General features: G+C 43.6%; 1 protein-coding gene across 3 annotated transcripts in view; it reads left to right on the top strand.

Moving 5' to 3' along the window:
* Nucleotides 1-25,558, top strand: part of LOC133754323 (zinc finger protein with KRAB and SCAN domains 3-like) — a 48,947-nt gene that overhangs the window by 6,111 nt on the left and 17,278 nt on the right. The window contains exons 2-6 of one of the 3 annotated variants that reach the window (XR_009865202.1): nt 1,843-2,327; nt 3,644-3,791; nt 5,257-5,339; nt 5,616-5,739; nt 6,631-12,389. Coding sequence is in view for 2 of the 3 variants with exons in the window: in XM_062184784.1 (XP_062040768.1) it covers nt 1,905-2,327; nt 3,644-3,791; nt 5,257-5,339; nt 5,616-5,739; nt 6,631-7,493 (1,641 nt within the window). In the remaining variant the exon portion in view is untranslated. Of the gene's footprint in view, nt 1-1,842; nt 2,341-3,643; nt 3,792-5,256; nt 5,340-5,615; nt 5,740-6,630; nt 12,443-25,558 lie in introns of those variants that run through there. The other 2 variants (XM_062184784.1, XM_062184791.1) reach the window with 2 other exon arrangements.

Genomic DNA, 25,558 nt, shown 5'->3' with positions numbered 1-25,558 from the left:
AGATCTGAGCGACGTCCCAGAGGTAGACTCAATCAAAGTGATCTGTTGTGCGAACTGAAGGAGATGAACAAGTCAGCCGATTCTGAGGAAGCCTGGCGGGTAGTGCTGTGGTTTCTAGAGAATGCCATTCTGGAGAAGAATGTGGGGCATGTGCTGTTGGGTTTGTTTGCAAGAGTTTCAGATAGAACTGTCTGGAAGGCAGCTCAGGATAGGGATCAGGAGTCTTCAGCCTAGAAATAAGAATGAAACTCTTGCAAGTGATTAAAGATCGTTGTAGAGAAGAATGTGAGGAGCAGGAAAAAAAAAGGGGGTCCAAAACAAAATACAAAGCAGGCCCACTCTGACTTAAATGGTGAAAGGCCAGTGAGTTATACGATTGGCTGACATTCATATAGCACTTACCACAGGCCAGGCACTGTCCTAAGAACTTTATATGCAGACTTACTGCTTACAGCCCTATTTGCTGTCACTGTCCCTATCAGAGATGAGGAAACTGAGGCACAGAGATACTGTGTAATTTACCCAAATCACCCAGCTACTACTAGATACTAAAAACGGGACTTGGAGCCCAGGAAACCTGGCTAGACTGTGATGGGGGAGCTGGGAAGAAACAGGAAGGAGGAAAGCAGAAGAGATTGGGGTCCCTAAACCCAGGGACAAGTGCGTTTCTAGAAGTTGCCAGTAGCATCAGCCTGGATGGTTGAGAAGAGGCCATAGAAGATGGTAACTGAGGGAAGCCGCTCTGCTGACTTCAGCAGGAGCAGCACTAGTGGCTTTGGTGGCAGTTTGCTCCCGACTACATGTTGAAGGCTTAGAGGGAGGTGTGGACTATAGTTGGGGTCTGGAGGATTTTCTTTCAAGAATTTTGGCTTTGAAGGGGAGAAAAGAGGGTGCAGATTAAGGGGTGGCAAGTAGCAGGGGCAGTTACTACGCTCTCTATGGCGAGGGCTTGGTGGTATTTTCTGTTCTTTGAGACTTCGGAGAGAAACTGAGGGTCGGTCCTCTCATCCAAACTTTAAAGGGGTCTGGAAGCCCTACGTTCAGCTGAATTTACGTGTGAACTTTATGCCAGTTATGTGAGCGAGCCTCACATCACAGGGAATTGAGACTCACCAACAGGCACCCAGAATTAAAAGATTAGTCCTGTCTCTTAATGTAGGGGCTGCCGTCTTTTCTTTCTCCATCCTCTAACTGCAGTGCCTTGACCACAGATAAGACCAAGGTTAGTTTCCTGTGGCTGAGTAGCAATTTATGAGAAGGGTATGGCTTAGAACAAAGCTTGGGTATTATTTCCAGTTTTGTAGGTCAGAAGGGTAGGCAGGCTCAGCTGAGGTCTCCCTTTGGAATCACCCAAGGCTAAAGTAAAGCTGGGCTCTCTCTGGAGTGGAATCCATTGAGATTTAGTTAAGTGTCCTTGTGATCACTTTGATGAGTCTGGCTTGCTATCTCATCATATTCAAACTCCTAGGTATCAGAGCAGGAGACCTCTAGGGTCGTCTTAGAATTCAGCCAACCCCAGACCTGGCTGCTAATAAGTCAACTCCAAGCTAATCATTGAGAGAAACTTCTAGAGTCCAGCAAGTAGCCCAGGTAGCCACCAGAAGTTGACAGTGCCAGTCTCAGTTTCTGTCCCATTTAGTCCTGAGTCCAGATACAGCCCCAGGACATCTGCTGGGAAGCTCATTGTGGGGCTCAGGTTGGGGGTGATGCAGAGGGTGACGGTGCAGGTGCACTGGACGGAGAAGACGTCTCTGCACTGCTGGCTTTGTCTCTGAGCCTCTGGACGTGAAGGGAGGGGAGTGCTTGCCAGTTTACTGGTTAATAGTGATTTTCACCTTTCAGAAATATTCTGCACATACTGAGCTCGCAACTACAGGGAGGCCTGAGTACTGCCTTGGCACAAGATGGCTAGAGAATCGAGGGAAAGCACATCCCTGGATGCCCAAGCTGCAGAGGACCAGATGGAGCTTCTTGTCATAAAAGTAGAGGAGGAAGAAGCCTCTGTCTTTGCAGAGGAGGCCAGCTTGCCCAACAGCTCTGCTCTGGGCTCTGAACGCTCCCGCCAGCGCTTTCGAGGCTTTCGGTACCCAGAGGCCACGGGTCCCCGCGAGGCGCTGAGCCGGCTCCGGGAGCTCTGCCGACAGTGGCTGCGGCCCAACCTGCACAGCAAGGAGCAGATCCTGGAGCTGCTGGTGCTGGAGCAGTTCCTGACCATCCTGCCCGGGGACCTGCAGCGCTGGGTGCGCAGGCAGCGCCCAGAGAGCGGGGAGGAGGTCGTGGCGCTGTTGGAGTGTTTGGAGAGGCAGCTGGAGGAGCCAACGCCGCAGGTAGAAAGAACAGGTTTAGTATCTGAGCGCTGCGGTCTGTGTCTTCCAGAAACCTCCAGATCCAGTGGAGGGCGTTACTCTCCCCATCTCCTTTTGTGCTGTGAACCTCTCTGGCAGTAGGTGAAGGCCCTCCCCTTTCTCAGAGGAATGTTTTTAAGTGCAAAGGAAGATTCAGACGATTCCAAAAGAACTCAATGCTGTTGGAATTCTGTGGGTAAAAGTACTACGTTTGTCATTAAATGATACGTGTGCTTTTAACTTAGAGCACTAAATAATAAGACCTAGGGACAGGCCAATGCCTGGTGATTTCAAAGTGGCAGTATGTGTGAGTGACATTGACCGTATGTGCCTGGCTGTAATGTGATGTGAAAACACCTGTGGTTCCTATTGGTGCCAGAGTCCTGGGCACTGCTTATGTCACACTGGTTTGCTGCTTTCATTCATAATCAAAGGAAAAATAATAGTTTTTTCCTATCAGATTCATTGACCACTTGGGATGGAGTCCATGGGCCATTGGTTACAAACCCCAGGGAGAAGCTGGGTCCATTTGGAACCTCCGTCTCCTGTCCTATTTAATGAGGCAGTCTCCCTGGCATCTTCCTGTGTCCTTTGCACTTTCCCTCAGAGGTCATTGGCCCAAACCTTCCAACCAGTGACCTGGAGTCCAAGGTTCTTGACTTGGAACTATTGCACCTGAGCCCTGAGACAGTGAATAGTCATGTCAAGTCTCGTAGCTTCGATCTTTGTATAGGACATGAGAGATTCTTAGCTGTACACGTGGAGAAGTATCTTGAAAAGTATAATTTAACTGTAAATGTCCTGGGAAGAAAATGAAGACATGTCATGTGCTGGACTCTATGTTAGATGACTTCACATACTGTGACCTCACTGGTCCCAACAAACCTTAGGCTAGAAATTATTATCCTCATTTTTTCAGAGAAGATACTAGTATTCTGTGAGAATTTATCAGCAATTTCCAAACAGTTTTCATAAAAGCACAACTGTATGTGATGAGGGAGTGTAGACCAATGGTTAAGAGCATGGGCTGTGGAGTCCTCTTCCCGAGCTGTCACCCTAGCATTGCTACATTAGTTGAATTACTATGAGCAAGCTACTTAAGCTCCCCACACTTCTGTTTCCCCATCAATAGATGGGAAATAGATGAGAAAGATAATAGTACCTCTCTTATAAGGTGGTTGTTTTTGTTAAATAAGTTAATATTTGTAATGCTTTTGGAAAGAGTGCCAGGCTCTTAGAAAGTGCTACGGAAGTGTTTGATGGATTAATGAAAATAAAAATAAATGAATGATTTCTAGGTTCCACCTGGCAGCCAGGGGCAAGAACTGCTTGGCTATAAGATGTCACTGTTGACACCAGCTCAGGGGTCACAGAGTAGCCAATTCCAGCCAATGAAGGCTTTATTGAAGCACAAACCTCTGGGAACCCAGCCTTTACAAGACAGAGGTGAGTACCATTTTCTAGGCTGTGTAGATTCTATAAATTTCATCCATTTTTATTTAAGCGTCTCTTGAAAGATCCATAGACAGTTACTTTACTAGCCTGTCCTGGTTGACTCTCCTTTGAGATTCAGCCTGAAGGGGCAATTTCAAACCCATTGATGAAAAGCGTTTCCAACTAAGTCTAGGCAGAGTAAATAAAATTTTACTAAAATTTGGGCTTTCAAAGAATTGGTTCTCCATTAATTTAGCATATAATTATGGAGGTCTCTAATGCAGTAGCCAATGTTGTTGGCACTGGGGTTCAAACTGTCAGTGAGACAGAGTCCTTGTTCCAGTGTTGCTATATTCAGATGGTGAAGATGGCAGATAAACAGATTAACAATACACTTTTAGACAGTGGTAAGTTTTATGAAGAAAATAAACTGAATTTGTAAAGCCATCCAGAATATTCCACAGACTGTATGACTGTTACAAATTAAAATGTATAAACCTTGTAAACTTTACATCTGTGATTAAAATAACTTAAGGTTCACTCCAAAGGAAATGACTGTATGTTCTGAAATGTTCTCTCATGTGTCCCAAACATGGATGTAAGTTTCCAAGACAAGTAACATTGGGATACATCATCCAAAATGCAATCTTTATTTCTCAACAGTTTCTAACCAACTGTTTTCTGTTGCTTTTGTTTGCCTCCCATAAAGAAATCTCACATTTTGAAATTTTTTCTCGCCCTTGAATCTGAGCCGATTTCTATTTCTTCCCATCTAAGCTCAGATCTGTTTGTTCTTGATTTTTTAAAACCAAAGCAGAAAACTGTTACTAAAATTGTACTAACCCAAATGTTACTCCCCCCCCCCCCCCCCCCCCGCCGAGCAAAATTCAGGGAATCTTCAAAGAGCAGCTTTATTTTTTTTAAATATGTATTTATTTGAAAGACGGAGTGGGAGAGATGGAGAGGGGGAATCTTCTATCCACTGGCTCACTCCCCAAATGGCTGCAACAGTCAGGTCTGGGCCAGGGGACAGCCAGGAGCCAGGAGCTCCCTCTCAGTCTCCCACATGGATAGCAGGGGTCTAAGTACTGGGGCAATCATCTGCTGCCTTCCCAGCACGTTAGCAGGGAGCTGGATCAGAAGTTAGGACTTGAATTGGAGTTCTGATATGAGATGCTGGCAAAGCAAGGCTTAACCTGCTGCGCAACAGCACTGACCCCTAAAGAGAAGCTTTTTAATGTTGTTATTTTATTCATCTTACCACTTTCAACAAGGACCCTGCCTTTTTGTTTTTGTATGGTTTTGTATGTGTATAGAGCACACCATATTGGACCTGGTAGGGATCATATTTTGGAAAGGAACACACTGTATGAACTTGTTTGGCAGGGATTTATTAATCTAGTTTTGAACCTGGATTCCACAGGCAGGGAGACTGCGTACCAGGGCAGATCTCATCCAGAGCATCTTTCCTTCTTAGTTCTCCAGGTTCCTGGGCTTACCCAGGAAGGGAGCTGCAGAGAAGACACAGTGGTAGCCGCCAGGCTCACTCCAGAGTCCCAGGTGAGCTGGGGCCCTGTCCCTCCACAAATGCCCTTTACTTGGGTTGTGCTTCCTGTGGAGGTCCCTCCCTCACCACTCCACCTTTACCCTCATCCTGGATCTTCCACTCAGATCCTAGGTTGGACTTAAATATTCTTATTTTTCCCAAGGTTGTTTATCACTAACTTCATTTTGGTGTCCACTTACGACACTTTTTATTATTAGCTGGGGGGAGAGGGGGGTGCAGTCTGTGCTACCCAGATCCTGTTTGGTTGGTCCCTTCTTATACTGCTTTAGGGGTTGCTGAAAATGGACAGTGTGGCCCTGTCCCTCACTCCTGAGTGGACACAGCCGGATTCATCTCAGATGAACCTCTACAGGGATGAAAGGCTGGAGAACTATAGCAGCCTCATCTCCTTAGGTGAGACAAGTGGACATTCATTTCTCTTCAGGTTTCTTGACATCTTTTGTATACTACATGCTACTGGGCTCTTAAAAGCTGTTGAGCCCCCTTGTGTTTGGATTCAGAACTACCATTTTTGAGACTTTGTACTGACTAGCTCCTTAAACCCTCTGATCTTGCTTTGCTCTTTGCCAGTGAAGTGGGATAAGTATAGGTCCGGCTCACAGGGCATGCACAGCAAATGTTGATTTCTTCCCCTCTCTTTGCGTTCCTAGCCGACGAGGAGGAAACGGGCCATGGGGCCGTGTTCCACGTGACCTCAGACACTGACTGCAGACCTGACCCTAGCGGTCAGAGTGCAGAGGTGCTCATTACCTGACTTGTCCGAGATCACACAGTTAACCATTGACACAGTGATCTCCCACGCTAAAGCGCACTATGCTGGGGGAGCTGCCTCTGCCTGGGGCACAGTCAGAGATAACAACCCTTTATCACTGGGGACTAATTTCGGAGCATGCTTTTCCTGCTTCTCACAGAATGCTTCAGAAACCCTTTCACTTGCTCTGTTCACTGTTGCTTTCTGACCAGCCCTCGTAGCGCAGTGTCTGCGATCCCAAGTGCATGGCCCTGGCTTACTGTTCTTAGAGCTTAGAGCATATATTCCCAGCACAGTCTTTGCTCCTCACCGCCCTCCCCCCATCCCCAACACCCTTCTTCCTGTGGCCCCCTCCCCATTTTCGGGTGCTTCTCCTCCCAAGTGCTCTGTCTCCCCTTTATTCTCATCCTGATTGTGCACTTAAAGCCTTATCCTTGACCTATGTGTAGACCTCTGTCACGCTTGCCCCGTAACTCATCACAGCGCTTTCCTCCGTGGCAGTGCAGAACTAACAGTGGGCATTGTTGTTCCAGGTGCTGATGCACAGACCAAGGTCAGGGACTTGCCTCCAGCCGAGCCACATCCAGAGCAGGAGCCCAGCCAGACACCAGGGCACCTGGGTGGTGACACTGCCCGGGTTACTACAGGTGCACAAGCTGGTGAGCCGGAGAGTAGGCTGCAGAGAAAGCCGAGAAGTGCCTCAGGGAGGAGGCGGCACATTTGCCTTGAATGTGGGAAGAGTTTTGCTCAGAGTTCAGGCCTTAGTAAACACAGGAGAATCCACACTGGAGAGAAACCCTACGAATGCGAAGAGTGTGGCAAAGCCTTCATTGGGAGCTCTGCCCTCATTATTCACCAGAGAGTCCACACTGGGGAGAAGCCATATGAGTGTGAGGAATGTGGCAAGGCCTTTAGTCACAGCTCAGACCTTATCAAGCACCAGAGAACCCACACTGGGGAGAAGCCCTACGAGTGTGAGGACTGTGGGAAAACCTTCAGCCAAAGCTGCAGCCTCCTTGAACATCACAGAATCCATACAGGGGAGAAGCCATACCAGTGCAACCTGTGCGGCAAAGCCTTTAGGCGGAGTTCCCATCTCCTGAGACATCAGAGGATCCATGGTGATAAAAACCATCAGGAACCTGAGCATGGGGAGGCCTGGGAATGCCAGAGTCGGGTGGAAGGCCAGTGGGAAAATGTTGAAACTCTTGTGTCTTACAAATGCAGTGAATGTGAGAGAAGTTTTACTCAGAATATAGGCCTTCTTGAACATCAAAAAATCCACACTGGTGAGAAGCCCTATCAGTGTGACACATGTGGAAAAGGCTTCACCCGAACCTCATACCTTGTTCAACATCAGCGAAGCCATGTAGGGAAGAGAATTCCATCGCAGTGATCCATGCTGTGCGTGACACAGGAGGTGCTCATTCCTCATCGAGCTGAGGCCACCCTGGGGCCCAGCCCATCCTGACTACAAAGTGTGGTCTGGGGCTTTATTTACCACCACATATCACTACGTGTTAGAAAATACGGAGTCTGACTGACAGAAATTGTTTTCTAATTTCTGGAGCATGATTAGGCAAAAGCTTACTTGCTGGGAGGCTAGGGGAGAGTTGTCTGGAAGAGGTGGACCGGCTTTGTTTCCCGCCCCTGGGATTAATGGACTCGGATTGACTACTTCCTCTCAGCCAGCACTTTATGATGTCTGCTGGGTGTGGGTATGAGGGAGGCTGCCTTGTGACTGTTGACTAGAATTAGTCAGATTCATGGCGTCTTATATCCCTCGTTGTGCCTTGCAAACAGGTGCTAATTAAATATGTAATAAATGTGCCAGTGAGAGTACCTGCCTAGCTCTGGAAGTTTTACATTATTTAGATTTCTTTGGAATGTATCACCAAAGAAAACTTGTATCTAATTTCTGGGATTCTACTGTTTTGAGTCAATTTTGTGCATTTTTTTGCCAAGTACATGGGATTGGCAGAGTAGAGGTGCAGGTGGGTTACTGTGATAGGAAGGATCCATGTTTCTCTACAGTACCTGTATTTATTTCTTAGTCTTTAAATAATTGTGAATGTGTGTCATCCATTGAATTCCATTTTTTAGTTAATTTTTCCTTGATGTTAATTTTGGTACTTTTTAGGGAAAAATTTTCCTATTCAGGCAGTTATCAAGATGAAATCAGTTATCCAGTCAGAATAAAATCATCAATTTTCTAATGCTTAGCCTCTTGGTACTTGGCCTTTTAGTTTTCTTTGGCCTAACCAAGTGCCCCCAGTGCTGTAGACATTATCCTGCCCCCTCCAACATGTTGTGTAAATTGCATCAAAGCTCATCCCTGCTAAATTCACACTTCCTCCAGGTCAGTGGAGTCACATCAGATATTTAAAGTAAGAAATCATGGTTTCAGAACCCTACTATTAGTGTCTGATAGTTCTAGTCTTATTATAGATTGATTCCCAAATCACCTGGGTAGTAACATCACAATCATTTCTGATGAGAATTTTAACCATTAAGCTAACTCCTCAGGCTGTCTGCCTTCCATTAAACATACTCTCTGGACCATCCATTTTTCTTCTTCATAGGAATCAAAATTTCAGTGTTGTTAATTCAAATGAGAAAATGTTTTTTAGTCACATTATACCAGTAGTATTTATGTTTCAAATGAAGTTGTTTCTACAGGAGTATTTTGGAGTGACTACTTTCTTACAAACTTTTGTTAGTGTTATCAGTTCTTACTAAAGAAATATTCTTTTGTTAGTACATCAGTTCTCATTGCTCACCTGGCTTCTGGCACCTGCAGTCTCTTCCATATTTATAGTATCTGTCTAAGATTCTAATTTGGATATAGCAAATTTTCAGTCATTTTCCACAACTAATGGTTAGGCAATGTGATATATTATTTCCTGCTGTACTTATTTTTACTTTATTTATTAGGAATTGAACTGTCATCCAAAATCCTTTGTAGATCTACCTAAGTCCCCCCCCCCCCCTTTTTTTTTTTTTGCCAGTTTCCAAGGCCTGGTACTTCCAGGGTTTCAGAGATCTAATGTAAAGTGTTTTTATTACAGTAATAAACCATATTGTTATTTTAATTGAATGGATTCTTAAGTTGTTGATAAGAATACATTCCATGGTTCCCAAACTTTCTGAGCATATATTAGTCAGGAGTCTGCAGAGAAATAAACCAGTAGTGTGTGTGTTGGGGGGGTAGTTAAGGAATTGGTTCCTGTGACTCTGGAAGCTGGGAATTCACTAAAACAATGTTTCCACTGTCTGCCAGCTAGAGACCCAGGAGAGCCTAGGGGTGCAAGTTCCAGTCCCAGTGCCATCAGACTTGATCAGAGAAGAGCCACTTTTTCAGTGTGAGTCTAAAAGTCAGAAAAGATTGATGTGTCAGCTCATTGTAGTTAGGTAGAAAGCATACACATTTCTTGTGGAAATAGCCTTTCTCTTCTCTTGAGGCCTTTAACTGATTGAGTGAGGGCTACCTACATTAGGGAGGCAATCTAGGAGTCTACTGGTTACTATTTTTTTTTATCATCGCAAAACACCCTCAGATGCACACTCAGAATATTAGACCAAATATCTGGTACTTCATGGCCCAGATATATACAATATATACAATTAATACAATATATACAATTAATCAGCACAATACTATACTTAAGGCACTGAAATACTAACCATGCTCCCCCTCTCTGACCTTTAGTCACTTTAATTGGCCGTAGGAGCCTGGGAAATGATGTCTGTAGCCTCCTACCTGGCTTACAGATCAGGATGGAGGATTGGTCCGAAGACTAGAGACAAGGTATATGGGCTGGCTCACCATCACAGCATCCTCTAGCAGAGTTCTTTGGGGACTCACTTGCAAAATAGAAATTGACAAGAGCCCACTGTGCAACCCAGACAAGGCTTATTGGGGGCTTTATGCGCCAGCACAAGGGAGACAGCAGCGCGGGAGGGAGATTTGAGGGTTAGTTCCGCCAAGTGGCTCAGTAAGGGAAGCTGGACAGTGGGGAGGCACAGTGGCTCCCTGCTGGCACACTGCACTTGGATCTGCACCCAGCCCAGAGCTCTGGCTTATGCTCCTTGGCACACAACACTTTGGTTTGCACCTGCCTGGTTCTGTTACACAACAACAACAAGCTCAAAATGTTTGTGGGAAAAGGGACATAGTGTTGCTAACTACCAGAAAGGACACACATTGGTCACACTGAGCTATCCTGGGAATGTGTGTGGGTCAGGGAAGTTCCTAACAGGGCAGTAGGGGGTCTTTTGTGGTCAGGGCAGGGTCTAGATTCTCTTTTCTATGGACTGGTTTGGAGCTGGAGGTGGGTCCATGGGAGGGTCTTAATTTAGTGGGCCTGCTTCTAGCCTGTTTCATTCCTGTTGAATAAATGATTCCAAAAATTAGCTTTACTTGTTCTTTTGAGTTATTAACATAACATTGCCTGAGACCAGAGTGTTCACATTCCTATTTCCAGAAATAAAAGTCTTTCCTGTTTCTAAACAACTTACATCTGACAGTCACTCATTCAGCAAAACTGATTGTTAGATCAGGAGCTAAGGAATTAATGATAAACAACACAATGTCTCTGCCTTTAAAAAGCATAAGAACTAAATTCTCTTCCACCTTCTAACCAAGGTATTTCATCCATGTCTGTCTTCATTTTCTTGTCAACTTTATAGTCCTTTTTTCCAAAGAATGACTGCACCGTAGCTGCCTGGTAGCTTCCATGCCTCCATCCATGACGCATTGACCAGGATTCAGCTGCTAATCGAAGCTCTAATCCTCCCTGAACGTGAACTGGTAAGTTTTGTGAGGCATTGGGACAAGGCTATTTCCCTCTCATCTCCCTATCTGACGTACAGGTTGTCTTCCTCACCACTTGTAAGGTCTACCTGAATGGTATGAAACTATGGATCTGCAGCATTACAGCTCCACAGCAGTACAATATTCTACCAAATGAGTTTTAGTCAAATGGCCTCTTTAGGCAATGTTTGTGGGAAAAGGGACATAGCGAGCTTGCACATTTTGTATTCTTGCTTTTGCTATCTATATAAATTAAGAAAATGTCAATCCAAGAAGGGCTTGCTTTCTTTCCTAACCAAACATGCCTGCCTTTCCTTGATAAATCTGGTGCCAAACATGGGGCTAATGCAGCTATACAGGACAGGATAGGATACATGGGAAGACCTCCCGGGATTTGATAGCTTGTGTTTCTGGCCCGCAGGAGGGGGAGAAGTAAAGGCCTTCCCACTGTTGCACTTTACCATTCACTGACAAGGTTATAGGATGTGAATAGATTCCCAGTAGTCTACCTGCTGACAAATGTTTGGGGCTGGATTGAATCTAGTTGCCCAGTGCCTTAGTTGTCCAAATTTTGATTGTTGAGGCCACTCAAAGATGAGTCAATGCAAATATGTGTCTACTGATGTGGAACTGATCCTTTGAACCCCTTGAACTCTCCTGCTATATATCTTACATTACTTTAAGGGAAAAAGGCCTCTGAAGCCCATCCAACTCTTCCACACAGTTCCTGGCTCCTAATCAAGCAGACAAATGCTTTCCTGACTGCTGCTGTCTCAACCCTGTAAATGCCTGCATTAAACTTACCTGTTTCTGTTTTAAAAAAACAAAGGAGGGGAGCTGTTTCCAAATTCAACTGACAAGAGTTTGGAAAAACTTTGCAATGAAGAGAAAAAAGTTGCCCGGGAGGTGATTGGGGCACGAGTGACTCGGTGAACGGTACAGGTGCCTGCCTCTTCTTGGCACTCTTCAGTACTCTCGGCACCGTTCAGGACTTCTGCTCAGATCTAATGGAATTGTGTGTCGTTTAGCCGGTAAGATGTAATGAGTCCTTTTTATAGTCCAGATGAAAGTCCCCTCAGAGTTGTGGTTTGCAAAATTTCCCCCTGTATGTAGCTTATCATTTTTATCCTCTTAACAGGATCTTTCAGAGCAAGAGTTTTAAATTTTCCTGAAGACTTAATTGTAATTTCTTTAATAAATTGTACTTTTGATGACGATTCAAATAATATTTGCCTAGCCCTAGACTCTGATTTTATGTTTTCCTCTTAAAGTTTTAGGCCTTACATTTTAGCTCGTGATTCATTTTGAGTTTGTTTCTTTCTGGATTATGGGTGTCCAGTGTTCCAGCACCATTTCCGCAAAAGGCTTTACTTCCTACGCTGATGTGCGTTGTGCATCTGGGAGGAGTCAGCTGGTTGTTTTCACTGAATTGTACGTCCACCTCTGAACAATGCCTGCTGTTGATCACCACAGCAATGTGTAAGTCCTTGACATTAGGTATAGCAGCGATTGCTTCTACTTTCTTCTTCAAAGTTTAGTTATCATTTACCTTTCTTATGCATTTTAGAATAAGTTTATCTATATCTACAATAACTCTGGCTAAGAGTGATAGAATACGGAGAATTGACATCTTCACTATTTTGTACTTTCTAATCTATGAACATGATTTGTTTCTCCATTTATTTAATTGTTTGATTTCTTCCTTCCGCATCTTATCAATTTCAGCATACAAATCTCTTATGTCTTTGTTAGATTTATACCTAAATATTTTATTCTCTTTGGAGTGTTTACAAATGGCACTGCATATTGTGTCAATTTCCAAGTGTTCACTATTATTATACAGAAATAATATTAATTTTTGCATGTTGATTCTGAATCTTGAAATTTTGCTGAATTACTTCATCTGCCAATAATAACTGGTGTTTTTTTTTAATAGATCTCTTGGCATTTGCTAGATATAAAATCATATCAGCAGCAACTAGAAACTTTTTTCAATTTGTATGTTTTCCCCCCCTTTTTTATTTATTTATTTTTCTTATTGCACTGGCTTGTACTTTCAGTGTTGTGTTGAATAAGAGTGATGAGAGTGTGAGGCCAGCACTGTGGCGCAGTAGGTTAATGCTCTGCCTGTGGCGCCAGCATCCCATCTGGGTAACACTCATTACCCTAACATCCTTTTTATCCTTGATGTTTTTCAATATTGAGTAACTGGTATGTGCTAATGATCTAGAATACAACTGTGAACAAGACATGGCCCCATCTCGAAAGAGCTTATAGTTACTTAACACCCAGCTTTATTTCTTATGCTCTATTAGCAGATATTGAGAAACAGGTGTCACTGATACATATTAGAGGGTTGCATAACCTTTGGCTCAAATATCTGTTTTAACCCTGATTAAAATTAACTGGCAATATCTTCTGAAGTTGGATATAGGCATGAGCCAACAATTCCACACCTGGGTGTATTCCCAACAGCAATATGTATATATTCACATCTTCATCTAAAGACATGTAGACTAATATTTGTATAGCTATCCTATTTTCCATATTTTATGTAGTTATTTAAATGCCCAACAGTAGTAAGGATAAACTGTGTTTACTTGGCCTGTGCCCACTTACTGCCATCCTCCTAATACTCATCCACAAGCAGGAACTCTTTTATAAAGTTTGTATTCTTGGTCCCAAGTAGAACACAGTAGGTGTTGTTTAATAATAGTGGAACAAAAAAGAGCTGAGCATTTATTGATTGATATTGAAGGAGTAGCTAAAAAAAGACCTAGGTGACAGATTTAAAACTGATTTGCTCTGGGGGTGGGGGGGCGCCCTATCTCCTAATTCAGGCCTCTCTCTTTTTTTTTCCCTCTGCCTATGAAAATTCTCCTGGTGGCTTAGATCAGATTCTAAGAATCCATAACCTTACTACTAATATTTTCTCCACTTTCACTTGAATGAGGTGAGTTTGTGATTCATGCTTGAAGTTGCACTTAATAGGATAAGGCTGTGGTTTCCAGTCGTTTCATCTAATAGGAGCCTCCTGTTTTGCCCTGAGTAATTCACAAGGCAAAGCTACAAAACTGCCAGGAAGCTAGCTAAGCACCCTAGACAATGGTGCATAGGGGAATTCTGTGGTTTCTGCTTTTGTCAGATTGAGTACTCAGCGGTGCCTCTGACTAGGTTGGCCTTGGTGAATGGAAGTCCATGTTTTGAGCCCATGCATAACCCCAAACCCTGTATTCATGGCCACACTGTTCATGAGCCCATTAAGTAATGACAAGTGACGTCTAGGGAAAGAGGTTGACCTGTATTCACAAGTCAACCCATTCCCTTGATTAGAATGCTCCACTCTGGAGATCATCCTTTGGTACACATTCAGTAGTACACACACATTTTCATATTCTGTGCTCATTTGGAGGGGTCTATCTAAATACTTTTCTCCAGACTTCCTTGTCTTAGGTGTTTCAGTCAGGTTCCTTCTAAGTCCGACCATTCAAGCAAGCCAATGATAAGAGCCCACAAATGATTATGGACTCATATTTCTGGCCATCTCTACTTATAGGCAAAATTAACAAGGTGCCTTGTACAAAATTCTGTATCCTGGGAGAATTTTGCCTTATCACTGTCCTTTAGGGATATCCCAGATATCCAGGTTGTAGTGCCACAGCTCTCCATGACTTTTGGATATTGCCTGCATATCATTCATAATCTTCTGCAAATCAGGCCCAAGTATTTTCTTCCTGTCAGTTGGCCACAGAGAGCTTCCTGGTAGGTTCAGGTAGATTGAGTACATCACAGTAGAAGCCATGAGTATTTGGGTCACTTTCTTATGCGACTTGTGCTGTCATGGCCTCCTTAAGCCTGCTCTTCTCACTTCTACTTAATAATCCAGTGCTGCTGTGCAAGCTCAACTTTGTGATTTAGGTGATCAGGCAATAACTAGTGGTAGGCAGATCATGGCACATAACTTGGTCACTGATGGCCAAGCATTTATCCTCCACCAAGGTCCAATAGCAAGGTAAAAGTTGTTTCTGAAAGGAGAGTAATTTTCTGCAGAAAATGACATGGTTTGGCTCCAAAATTCTAAGGATCTGTTTTATGATTAAAAAGATCCTCGAGGCCGGCGCCGTGGCTTAACAGGCTAATCCTCCGCCTTGCGGCGCCAGCACACTGGGTTCTAGTCCCGGTCGGGGCACCGATCCTGTCCCGGTTGCCCCTCTTCCAGGCCAGCTCTCTGCTGTGGCCAGGGAGTGCAGTGGAGGATGGCCCAAGTTCCTGGGCCCTGCACCCCATGGGAGACCAGGATAAGCACCTGGCTCCTGCCATCGGAACCGCGCGGTGCGCAGGCCGCAGCGTGCCTACCGCGGCGGCCATTGGAGCGTGAACCAACGGCAAAAAGGAAGACCTTTCTCTCTGTCTCCCTCTACTGTCTACTCTGCCTGTCAAAAAAAAAAAAAAAAAAAAAATCCTGCCAAAGTCTCCAAAAAACATCTGCCATTGACAGTTCAAGATCCATTGGATCTACTCTGTTACGAAGAGTTTCTAGTTCCAAAGTATCAGTAATGGGGCCTGTAATCTACTTACTCAAAGGGTAATGTCTCATGAGCAGGAAAGCAGCTGAGGAGACAGATGCTAACATATATCAGTTACCCTTTATATGCCACTAGGTGCTAGTTAGGTGCTTATGTTTATTAATGAATTAGGGGATCATGTTCCCTGTTTACAAATGAGGAAACAGAAGATCAAAGTAGTTTAGTGACTCAAGTGAAAAAAAAAATTGATGTAATCAACCACATGGATGAATCTCAAAATAATTATGCTAAGTGAAGCCACATTGAGAGAGATCATTAATATAAAATTCCAGGACATGCTAATTATATTTATAGTCATAGAAAGCAGAGTAGATTGCTTGGAGATGGGGACATAGTATACGTAATTATCAAAATTATCATTAAGGAATTATCAAAGAACATGAAGAAGACTTTCTCGGGAGGTAGATTTGTTCATTATATTGATTATGGTGGCTGTTTCACAGGTGTACATATCAAAACATCAAATTGTGCATTTCTGCTGTTCACTGTATTTCAGTTATCCTCAATAAAGCTATTTAAAAGGTCATTAACAAATTACATTGCATAAAATGAAAATAAATTTGAAAACCTTAATAAAATAAATAATTTCCTAAGCAAATAGACATTAATAAAATGAACTCACATTATTAATTAAAATCTCAAATAGACCAAGGAACTGTCTCACAGGAATGTAACCAGCTCACAGAGTTTCATGTTAGAATCCATCCTTCAGAGACCAATAGTTCCAATGCTTCTTGAATTGTTCTAGGACTTTACAAATGAAAAATAATTCTTTTTATGATGTTAAGAGTGAAAATTAAAAATACAGTATAAAAATTACATACTGATTTCATGTGAATATTGGAGAAAACGTACTAAATAAAATATTAGCAAGGTAGCTTATTTGACATATTCAGAATGTGGTATGACTAGAGTGAGCATTTTGCCTACTGGTGCTCACATCCCATACTGGAGTACATCCCATATTGGAGTATCTGGGTTCAGTTTCTGGCTCTAGTTGCTGACTGTGGCTTCTTGCCAAGCATATCCTGGAGGGCGTCAGTGATGGTTCAAGTATTTTGATTTCTGCCACCCACGTGGGAGAACTGGATTGAGTTTCTGGCTTCTGTCTGGCACAGCTCTAGCTACTGTGGGCATCTGGGGAGTGAACAAGCAGATGCGAGCTCTCCCTGTCTGTTTTTCTGCTTCTCAAGTAAGTAAAAATACAGATGACTAAGTAAGATTTATTCCAGGAATACAAGGTTGGTGTGACATTAGGAAATCCTTTTATATAAATACAGAGTTAAGGAAAAACAACGTGGTTTCTGTAGAAAGTGGAAAAGCCTTATACAGAATACAGTGTACCTTTTAAAATACTGACTGTATGCCTATATAAAAAACTGAAGGACATACAATAGGTTAAAAACCACAATTCTGAAATAATCACTGCAAAGTTTCAAAATACATAGTTTCTACAGTTAGTGACCTACTATAAAATATATAAGCGTCCTTATTCTATGGACGGGTACAGATTGGACTCTTACCAACATGCAGGAGGATGCTTTCTAAAGATTTTCCCATCTTGTTGCCTATAGGTGTTTTTTTTTTTTTTTTTTGACAGAGTGGACAGTGAGAGAGAGAGAGACAGAGAGAAAGGTCTTCCTTTGCCGTTGGTTCACCCTCCAATGGCCGCCGCGGTTGGTGTACCGCGCTGATCTGATGGCAGGAGCCAGGTGCTTCTCCTGATCTCCCATGGGGTGCAGGGCCCAAGCACTTGGGCCATCCTCCACTGCACTCCCTGGCCACAGCAGTGAGCTGGCCTGGAAGAGGGGCAACCGGGACAGGATCGGCGCCCCAACCGGGACTAGAACCCGGTGTGCCGGTGCCGCAAGGCAGAGGATTAGCCTAGTGAGCCGCGGTGCCGGCTCGCCTGTAGGTTTTAAAATGGAAAAGGAATAGGAAAAAAAAAGTTTCTTAAAGTACTAGCTTCCACAATGTTAAATTTGCATTTTCTAGAAGGAAATGTAAAGTGTTTTTTATTGTAAAAAACAATTAAACCAAAGCTAAAAGAAATACAATCTCTGAAGGAGACCTATACAGCCTTGGAGAACACAGGCAGTCCAGAATATGCAAGTGCCCAGCAATGCACTGATGGGATTGATTTTTTTTTTTTGGACAGGCAGAGTTGATAGAGAGAGAGAGAGAGAAGAGAGAAAGGTCTTCCTTTTTGCCGTTGGTTCACTCTCCAATGGCCGCTGCGGCCAGCGATGCTGATCTGAAGCCAGGAGGGCCCAAGGACTTGGGCCATCCTCCACTGCCTTCCCAGGCCATAGCAGAGAGCTGGTCTGGAAGAGGGGCAACCGGGATAGAATCCGGCACCCCAACCGGGACTAGAACCCGGTGTGCCGGCGCCGCAAGGCGGAGGATTAGCCTGTTAAGCCACGGCGCCAGCCAACACTGATGGGATTTTTAAAAACTACATTCACTAAATCGTTATGCGTGTGATTTTTTATTTTATGTGTCCTAGGGTGCTCATTCAAGGCTCTTTAGCCTATCAATAAAATGTTGTATATGAGAGGACTTCAAAAAGCTCATGGAAAACTGGAATTAAAACATGTGCTTGTTTTGGTGCAAAAAATTTTGAAATCCATGCATATTTTCCTAATATGTATTGTTCATGAACTTTTTCAAGACCCCTAGTGTGCACAAGAGTAGATAATAATAATAATAATAATACAGTCTATACTTGTTGAATTAAAGCTTTATGGAGGCGGGTGCTGCGGCTCACTAGGCTAATCCTCCACCTGCAGTACCAGCACCCCATGTTCTAGTCCCGGTTGGGGCGCCGGCTTCTGTCCCGGTTGCTCCTCTTCCAGGCCAGCTCTCTGCTGTGGCCCAGAAGGGCAGTGGAGGATGGCCCAAGTGCTTGGGCCCTGCACCCCATGGGAGACCAGGAGAAGCACCTGGCTCCTGGCTTCAGATCAGCACAGCCTACTGGCCATAACAGCCATTTGGGGGTGGGGGGTGAACCAACGGAAGGAAGATCTTTCTCTCTGTCTCTCTTTCTCACTGTCTAACTGCCTGTCAAAAAAAAAGCTTTATGGCTGGTGCAGGCACAAGGGAAATAACATGTTCCCCAATGCACAGATAATACAGAAGACAGGGATGCTGGTAAACAGCTTATCTCAAAAGTCCTGGTTGCTTACACATACAACTCTTTAGGAAGTGAAAAATAACTCCTGACCTTTTCTTTTTTTGAGCTGAGCAATCACTTAGTTTTTTTTAAAAAAAAGATTTATTTATTTATTTGAAAGGCAGAGTCACAGAGAGGCAGAGGCAGAGGCAGAGAGGGAGAAAGAGGTTTTCCATCCATTGGTTCACTCTCCAGATGGCCACAACGTCTGGAGCTGTGCCAACCCGAAGCCAGGAGCCAGGAGCTTCTTCTGGGTCCCACGTGGGTGCAGGGACCCAAGGACTTGGGGCCACCTTCTACTGCTTTCCCAGGCCACAGCAGAGAGCTGGATCAGAAGTGGAGCAGCCGGAATTTGAACTGTTGCCCATATGAGATGCCAGCACTGCAGGCAGCGGCTTTATCCACTCCGCCACAGTGCCAAGCCCTACTTAATATTTTTATTGGTTAAAATGGGCAATTCAGAATATCCCTCCCCCTATATTTTGCCTATTTACATTAATTATTTTAACTTTTCGGCATTGTGAAGACTGTTGAGGTTTGACCTCTGTCCTTATAATTTCTCACAATCCTCTCGTCTATAGGAGCTTCCCTAATGTATCGTCACTGGTGTTTCCCAGGGCCCAGTCTCTGTCTGCAGCCTTTCCCATACTTACCACATAGGCAAGGTTTCTCCTTAGTGTAACATTTTCAATGCGAAATAAAGTTGGCAAGTCCTGGGAAAGCACTGCACATTTACCTATTTTTTGGAGTTCTCTCCTGTGTATGCTCTGGAGCATGGTGAGGTCTGACATTAACACAAGGTTCCAGAAGACCTCCTTGTTGAATGAAGGCCTCCTCACATCATCTCATTTACCAGTCTCTCTCTCTCTCACGTGGATTCTTTGATATCAAGCAAGGCCACAATGGTTGAACTCTTTCCTACTTTCCCTATACAGATAGCTTTTTTTTCCTTGTGGTAGATTTTCTGATAGGAAAGGAGGGACCCATTATAAACAAAAGTCTCAACACTTGCTGATCTCAGATTCTCCTCAGGATGCTAACTAATGACCCACTAGTAATTAAAATTTTCATTCTACCTACTGCACTGATATTGCAATTTTTATAGAGATTCTCTGTACATGATTCATCATCTTTAGAACTTTTTTGTGTTGCAACCATGTTCTTATTTTCATTTTTCAGTTACACCATTAGAAAAAAAAAATTGCAGACAATTCAAATGTCAGTTTCCTCTTCTGAGATAATAAGACTTACAAAACACAGGAAAAATAAAAACCTAAAGTGCATGCCTTGCTAAAGTCTCTGAATTGGCATCTCAGTTTGTGAAGTACCCAAGAAGGCATGTATGGGTGCAGTCTAAGTGAGAAAAAGAGATAGAGGGGAAGAAAGAGAATGGAAGGACTCGGAAGATTTTCTTATAAAATGCGGCAGATCAGGAAGGCAGAATCAAAGAAGAGGAGCTCAGTTTGAATTCAGAGCTGACAAACAAATAATATAATGAAATAAGTTTAATTTGCTAAGTTAAAAGGAATACTTGCAGAGCCAGCATTGTGGCACAGTGGGTAAAACTGCCCCCTGCGATGCTGGCATTCCCCTATAGGCAATGGTTCATGTTGGCTGCTCCATTTCTGATCCAGCTCCCTGCTAACGGTCTGGGAAAAGCAGCAGCAAATGGCCCAAGTGTTTTGGCTCCTGCCATCCATGTAGGAAACCCAAATGAAGCACTGGCTCCAGGCTTCTGTCTGGCCCAGCACTGGCCATTGTGGCCATCTGGGGAGTGAACCAGGGGATGGAAGAGCTTTTTCTGTCTGTCTGTCTGTCTGTCTCTCTCTCTCTCTATATATATATATATATATGTATATATATATATATATATGTAACTCTGACTTTCAAAATAAATAAATCCTTAAAAAAAGAATACTTACACTTACTGATATCTAGGATACTACTAGACCTACATAATGTTCAATAAATATTTGTTGAAAGGATCAATAAACAGTGGAACATAATAAAAGTTAACCTGAAATAACTAAACCAGTTTCAAAATACATACTAATTTGATGTGAAGAAATCAAGCAATGTGGAAAACTTACAGGGAACAACTTTTCCAGGTAATGTTCATTCATAAAACCCAAGGAGAAAGCAATGCTCTGAAGCTAAAGAAGTCAACCAGACCAAAACACTAAAAACCTACAAAAATGGCTGAAGGTTTTTACTGCCGGAATCAGTACTGTATGAGGAGGTGGGTGAAGGCAAGGTTTCAAGGGAGAGGGCACTACTAAGAGCTCTGTAAGCTTCCCCCAGGAGGCTCTCCTCTCTCCTTCTCTCCAGGGATCTTCCTCATCGACCTTCTCTATCAAAAGGCAATGCTGAGAGCCAAACTATGATAGGATCTTAGTTTCGGATCTGAAACCTTTGATTCAAAGGTACACCGTCTGCCGTAAGGAAATCTCGTTCTGTCCTTTAGAATAGGTTGAAATTGGTCTTGAAAACTGAATTTGAAGCTAAAACCTCAAGGAAAAACACCCAAATACACTCGAGTACAAACAAAAAACCTGAATCTAGAAAGTTACAGAGGTGCACATGAATAACAGAGGAAATTAAAGCCCATAAGGACCCCAAAGGCATTTAGTTGATCTTAAGAGTTCATGTTGTGTGTGTGTGTGTGTGCGCTGTTCCCAAGAACTTTCACTAGTGGAGTCATAAGGGATCCTCCTGACCTTCCCCACCTGTGGTTTGTCCTTCATTCAGGCTGTGTCGTCCACCTTTTCAGCACAATCAACACCTCCTTTGCACATTCTGGATGATGTTCTCCTACCTAGGTCTGCACCTGCTCCTGGGTACGTATTTCTGGTCTCAGTAACTGCAGGCAGAGCTCCCTGGGTCTCTGGACAACCTGCTGAGGTCCATGCATCTATCACCCGAGAGTGACAAGTTAAAAGCTTGAAGAAAGATCTGTGATTTCTTTGCGAGTCTCACTCCTGGCTCCAGGTTCAGCTCTCTTCCTGTATCATCATTCACTATTAAAGATCTTTCCTGCAAGAGGATTGCCATTCTGGAATGAGAGAACTCAGGAGAAGATTCACTCCAGCCTGGGGTTCACATTGATTTTTCATAAGCATTTCCTTGTAGCTAGTCTTCTTCCTGAGGCATAAAATATCAGTGTTAACAGAAACTCTAAATTTTATTTAGCACTTTTAGCCAAGAATTCACTTACCTGGACAATGCACTGAAAGAAAATGGTACTCCTTCAGAAAGTTAAGTTAGAAGAGAGCTCGGGAGTGACACTGCGATACCTTCTGCTAGTATTGTTCTTCCTAAATGTTATGTTAACAAGTTGCTTAGCAACCAAGATCTTTGGTTCTCTCCTTCAGAAAATCCCATATAAACAGTAGACAAAATCATAAGTGAGAAAACAATAGCAAAAATTTATTTTGAATGTACTATGAGTTTAGTCATTTAAACAGATTAAATAATCTGCTCAAAATCACACAGCTGGTGGGAGGAGTCTGCCGTCGTTTCCAAGCGTTGATCTTGGACATCACATCATTTCCCCGAACGAACCTGGCTTCCCTTTTACCGGATTGGTAATCCCGACCTTCCTCCTCTTCTCAACAGTTCAGGACCTGATGCCATTCTTTAACATTCCCAGTCCTCCATCACATTCTAACAGGCAGTCTAACCTCCCCCAAGTCCCTAAACGGCCGGACTGGGCACTGCGTTCGAACCTGGAGACAAGGAACCAGGCCACCAGCACCTCCAGAAATACGTCACAGAGGCCGCGGTAATGGCCGCCTCAGCATTCGGGCTTCTCTAGGATGCTGGAGGGTTTTCTCTCTGTGGTTGCCCGGCTGCACCTGCCGTGCTGAGCCGCACAGGTTCCGGCTGTGCAGCCAGGTAACCCCACAAGTCTAATCTTGCAGGCTGGGGCGCTGAAGACCCCACTGGCATCGGCCTTTCGAACAGAATTTCCCAAGATCCGCTCCGAAGCTAAAAAGCGGGAACCATAGTCCGCTAGTTATCTCTGGTAACTAACGGGGTGCAGGTAAGAATAATTTCTCTGTTCCAGTTTAGGTGATGTTTATCCCCTGCCGGCCACTGTTCTGGAGTTCCCAAGGCAAGAAAGTAAAAGCAGAGCTGAATGGGAGCTTTGATCCCGCCCATTCATGTCCCAGTTTGCTCCACTTCTGATCCGGCTCCCTGCTAATAATCTGGGAAAGGTAGTGGAAGATGGCCCAAGTGTTTGGGCCCCTGCCACGCACGCAGGAGCCTGGATGAAGCTCCTGGGTGTTGCAGCCATCTGGGGAGTGAGCCAGCAGCTGGAAGATCCTTCTCTGTCTCTGCTTCTCTCTATAACTCTTTCAAATAAATAAATCTTAAAAAACGGGGGTCCCACCACATATTGTTACCTTGAGCAGTTAATTCATTGATTTCAATTTCTCTAGCTGAAAGTGAAAAAAACATAAAGTACTTAGTGATGTTAACAGGTGTAAAGTATTATTGTTAGTAAATCCTTTTCTCAGTTCCAAAAGATGGCCAATAAAAATGGTGGATTGTTTTGACTGTAACCAATAACCTACTGAGTTGTCTTCCTACAGAGATAACTTCTCTTCTGAGTACAGGAGTGGGGAGCGTTTTTAGTTCGTTTTTCTTGATGCCATCCACCTTCGTCCTCACTGTATAGTTGAGATCTATCAGATCAGAGCCTGGCTTAATTCCATTATCGTTCTTTATCTCATACTTCAATTTCCAGCATCCTCTTCAGTCCTTTTTTCGGGGGTGGGGTACATGGCCCCATCTTTTTTCCATTGCAGCACCTTTCCCCTGTGCTGTCTGGATTGTCGGGTCATTTTTTCTTCCACAGGTCATGTCTAAGCTCACTTTACTTTCTATTGCTTTAGAAACGTGGCTTTTCCCTGCTGTCTCCCGGTGCTTTCATTATACATACATTGTCTTTTTTAACGTGGGTCAGTTAGAAAAGCAGGTCCATCTTCTTCGCATCCTCACTTGTAAACCACTGCTTCATGATTCACCGTTTGCATCTACAACACTCAGTACTACGACTGCCATTGCTTCCACCTTGGATCCTATTCGTCCTCACTGTTCTGCCTCCAGCTGCTGGTGAGTTCAAAATCCACGAACACAAGGAGCTTCAAAGGTCTCTGATTTCTTAGCACCTGGGCTATGTCTCGCCATTCTCTCCTAGCTTGCAGGGTTTCTGAAGAGAAGTCAGCTGTGAGTCTAATTGGAGATCCTCTGAGAGTAATCTGGCGTTTCTCTCTTGCACATTTTAGGATCTTTTCTTTGTGTTTCACTGTGGTGAGTTTGATTACGACGTGTCGTGGTGAGGATCTCTTTTGGTCATGTTTATTAGGGGTTCTATGAGCTTCCTGTATTAGGATGTCTCTGTCTTTCTCCAAACCTGGGAAATTTTCTGCTAGTATCTCGCTAAAAAGGCCTTCTAATCCTTTCTCTCTCTCCATGCCTTCAGGTACTCCTAGCACCCGAATGTTGGGTTTTTTAAGAGTATCCTGTAGATTCCTGACAGTATTTTTTAGATTTCTGATTTCTTCTTCTTTTCTTTGATTTGATTGTTTCCTTTCCTGTTCTCTGTCTTCTAAGTCTGATATTCTCTCTTCTGCTTCGTCCATTCTGTTTTTAAGACTCTAATGTGATTTCTTAGGTTCCAGCATTGTCACGCCCCACGTCTTTTATCCATAAAGATGTTTGATTTCATCACAAAGCATTCTGTTTACTGTGCTTCCCAACGTAACAGCACCATTCTCTAACATCTGCCATATTCTCTACTTGCCCTTCAGGGACTTAAGTATTTCTGTAATGGCAATTTAGTTCCAATTAGTAACCGTACTCCACCATATTTTCTTTATCCCATATAAATAACTTATTATCCTTTGAAAATTCCATGTCCCTCACCGATTATCCCCCCTAGGTAGTATGACTACATTTAAGCTCAAGAAACAACTAGAACAAATACTCATTTATTTTTAAACAAATTACGAACTGTAACTTTCTATATAATAGGCATAGTCCTCTGTTCTAGGTCTTTGTTTATGGTCCCTTTATAGTATTAAATACTGAACAGTTAAATTAACTAGCATACAGAAAGGCAAATGGAGCAACATGTGTGCAGAGACAGAACACTTTAAGTAGAAAATGAATTGAAAACACCTCAAGTAAAGGCATCAAGAGGAGCAGAAATCAAGTTTCAAAAAACAAGCATTACATTTCAGCGAGCAGATTAATCGAGTAATTTCAGTTTTGTTATAAAGCTGTGAAATCATGTTAGATGAGTATGGACAGCATTGGACTGGTGACAAGGACATTCTCATAAAGGGGGTTGTCAGTAAATCCTCTCCAATAGAGTCTGTACAAGAGTCAGAAATGGGGGGCTGGTGTTGTGGCGTAGCAGATTAAGCCTCTGCCTGTGACACTGGCATCCTATATGGGTGTTGGTTCAAGACCTGGCTTCTCCACTTCTGATCCAACTCCCTGCTAATATGCCTGGAGAAGCAGAGGAAGATGGTCCAAGTGCTTGACCCCTCCACCCATGTGGAAGAAGCTCCAGGCTTTTGGCATCAGTCGGCCCAGTCTGGGCTGTAGCGGCCATTTGGAGGGTGAACCAGTAGATGGAAATCTTTCTCTGTCTGTCTTCCTCTCTATGTAACTTTGTCTTTCAAATAAAACAAGGAGAAAGAGAGAGAGAGAGAGAGAGAGAGAGAGAGAGAGAGAGAGAGAGAGAGAGATGGGAGGCAGGGTAAGCGTCAGGAGGAATAGGTCTTATATACACAACACTTGGGCTCACTCTGGGATATATTTTTTTTCCTAGTGCTATATATGTGTAACCTCCAATGTTGGTGTTTATGATATCCTAA

This window comes from Lepus europaeus, chromosome 3, assembly GCF_033115175.1.
Source record: "Lepus europaeus isolate LE1 chromosome 3, mLepTim1.pri, whole genome shotgun sequence".
Classification (NCBI taxonomy): domain Eukaryota; kingdom Metazoa; phylum Chordata; class Mammalia; order Lagomorpha; family Leporidae; genus Lepus; species Lepus europaeus.
This window is presented reverse-complemented; position numbering and strand designations above follow the sequence as displayed.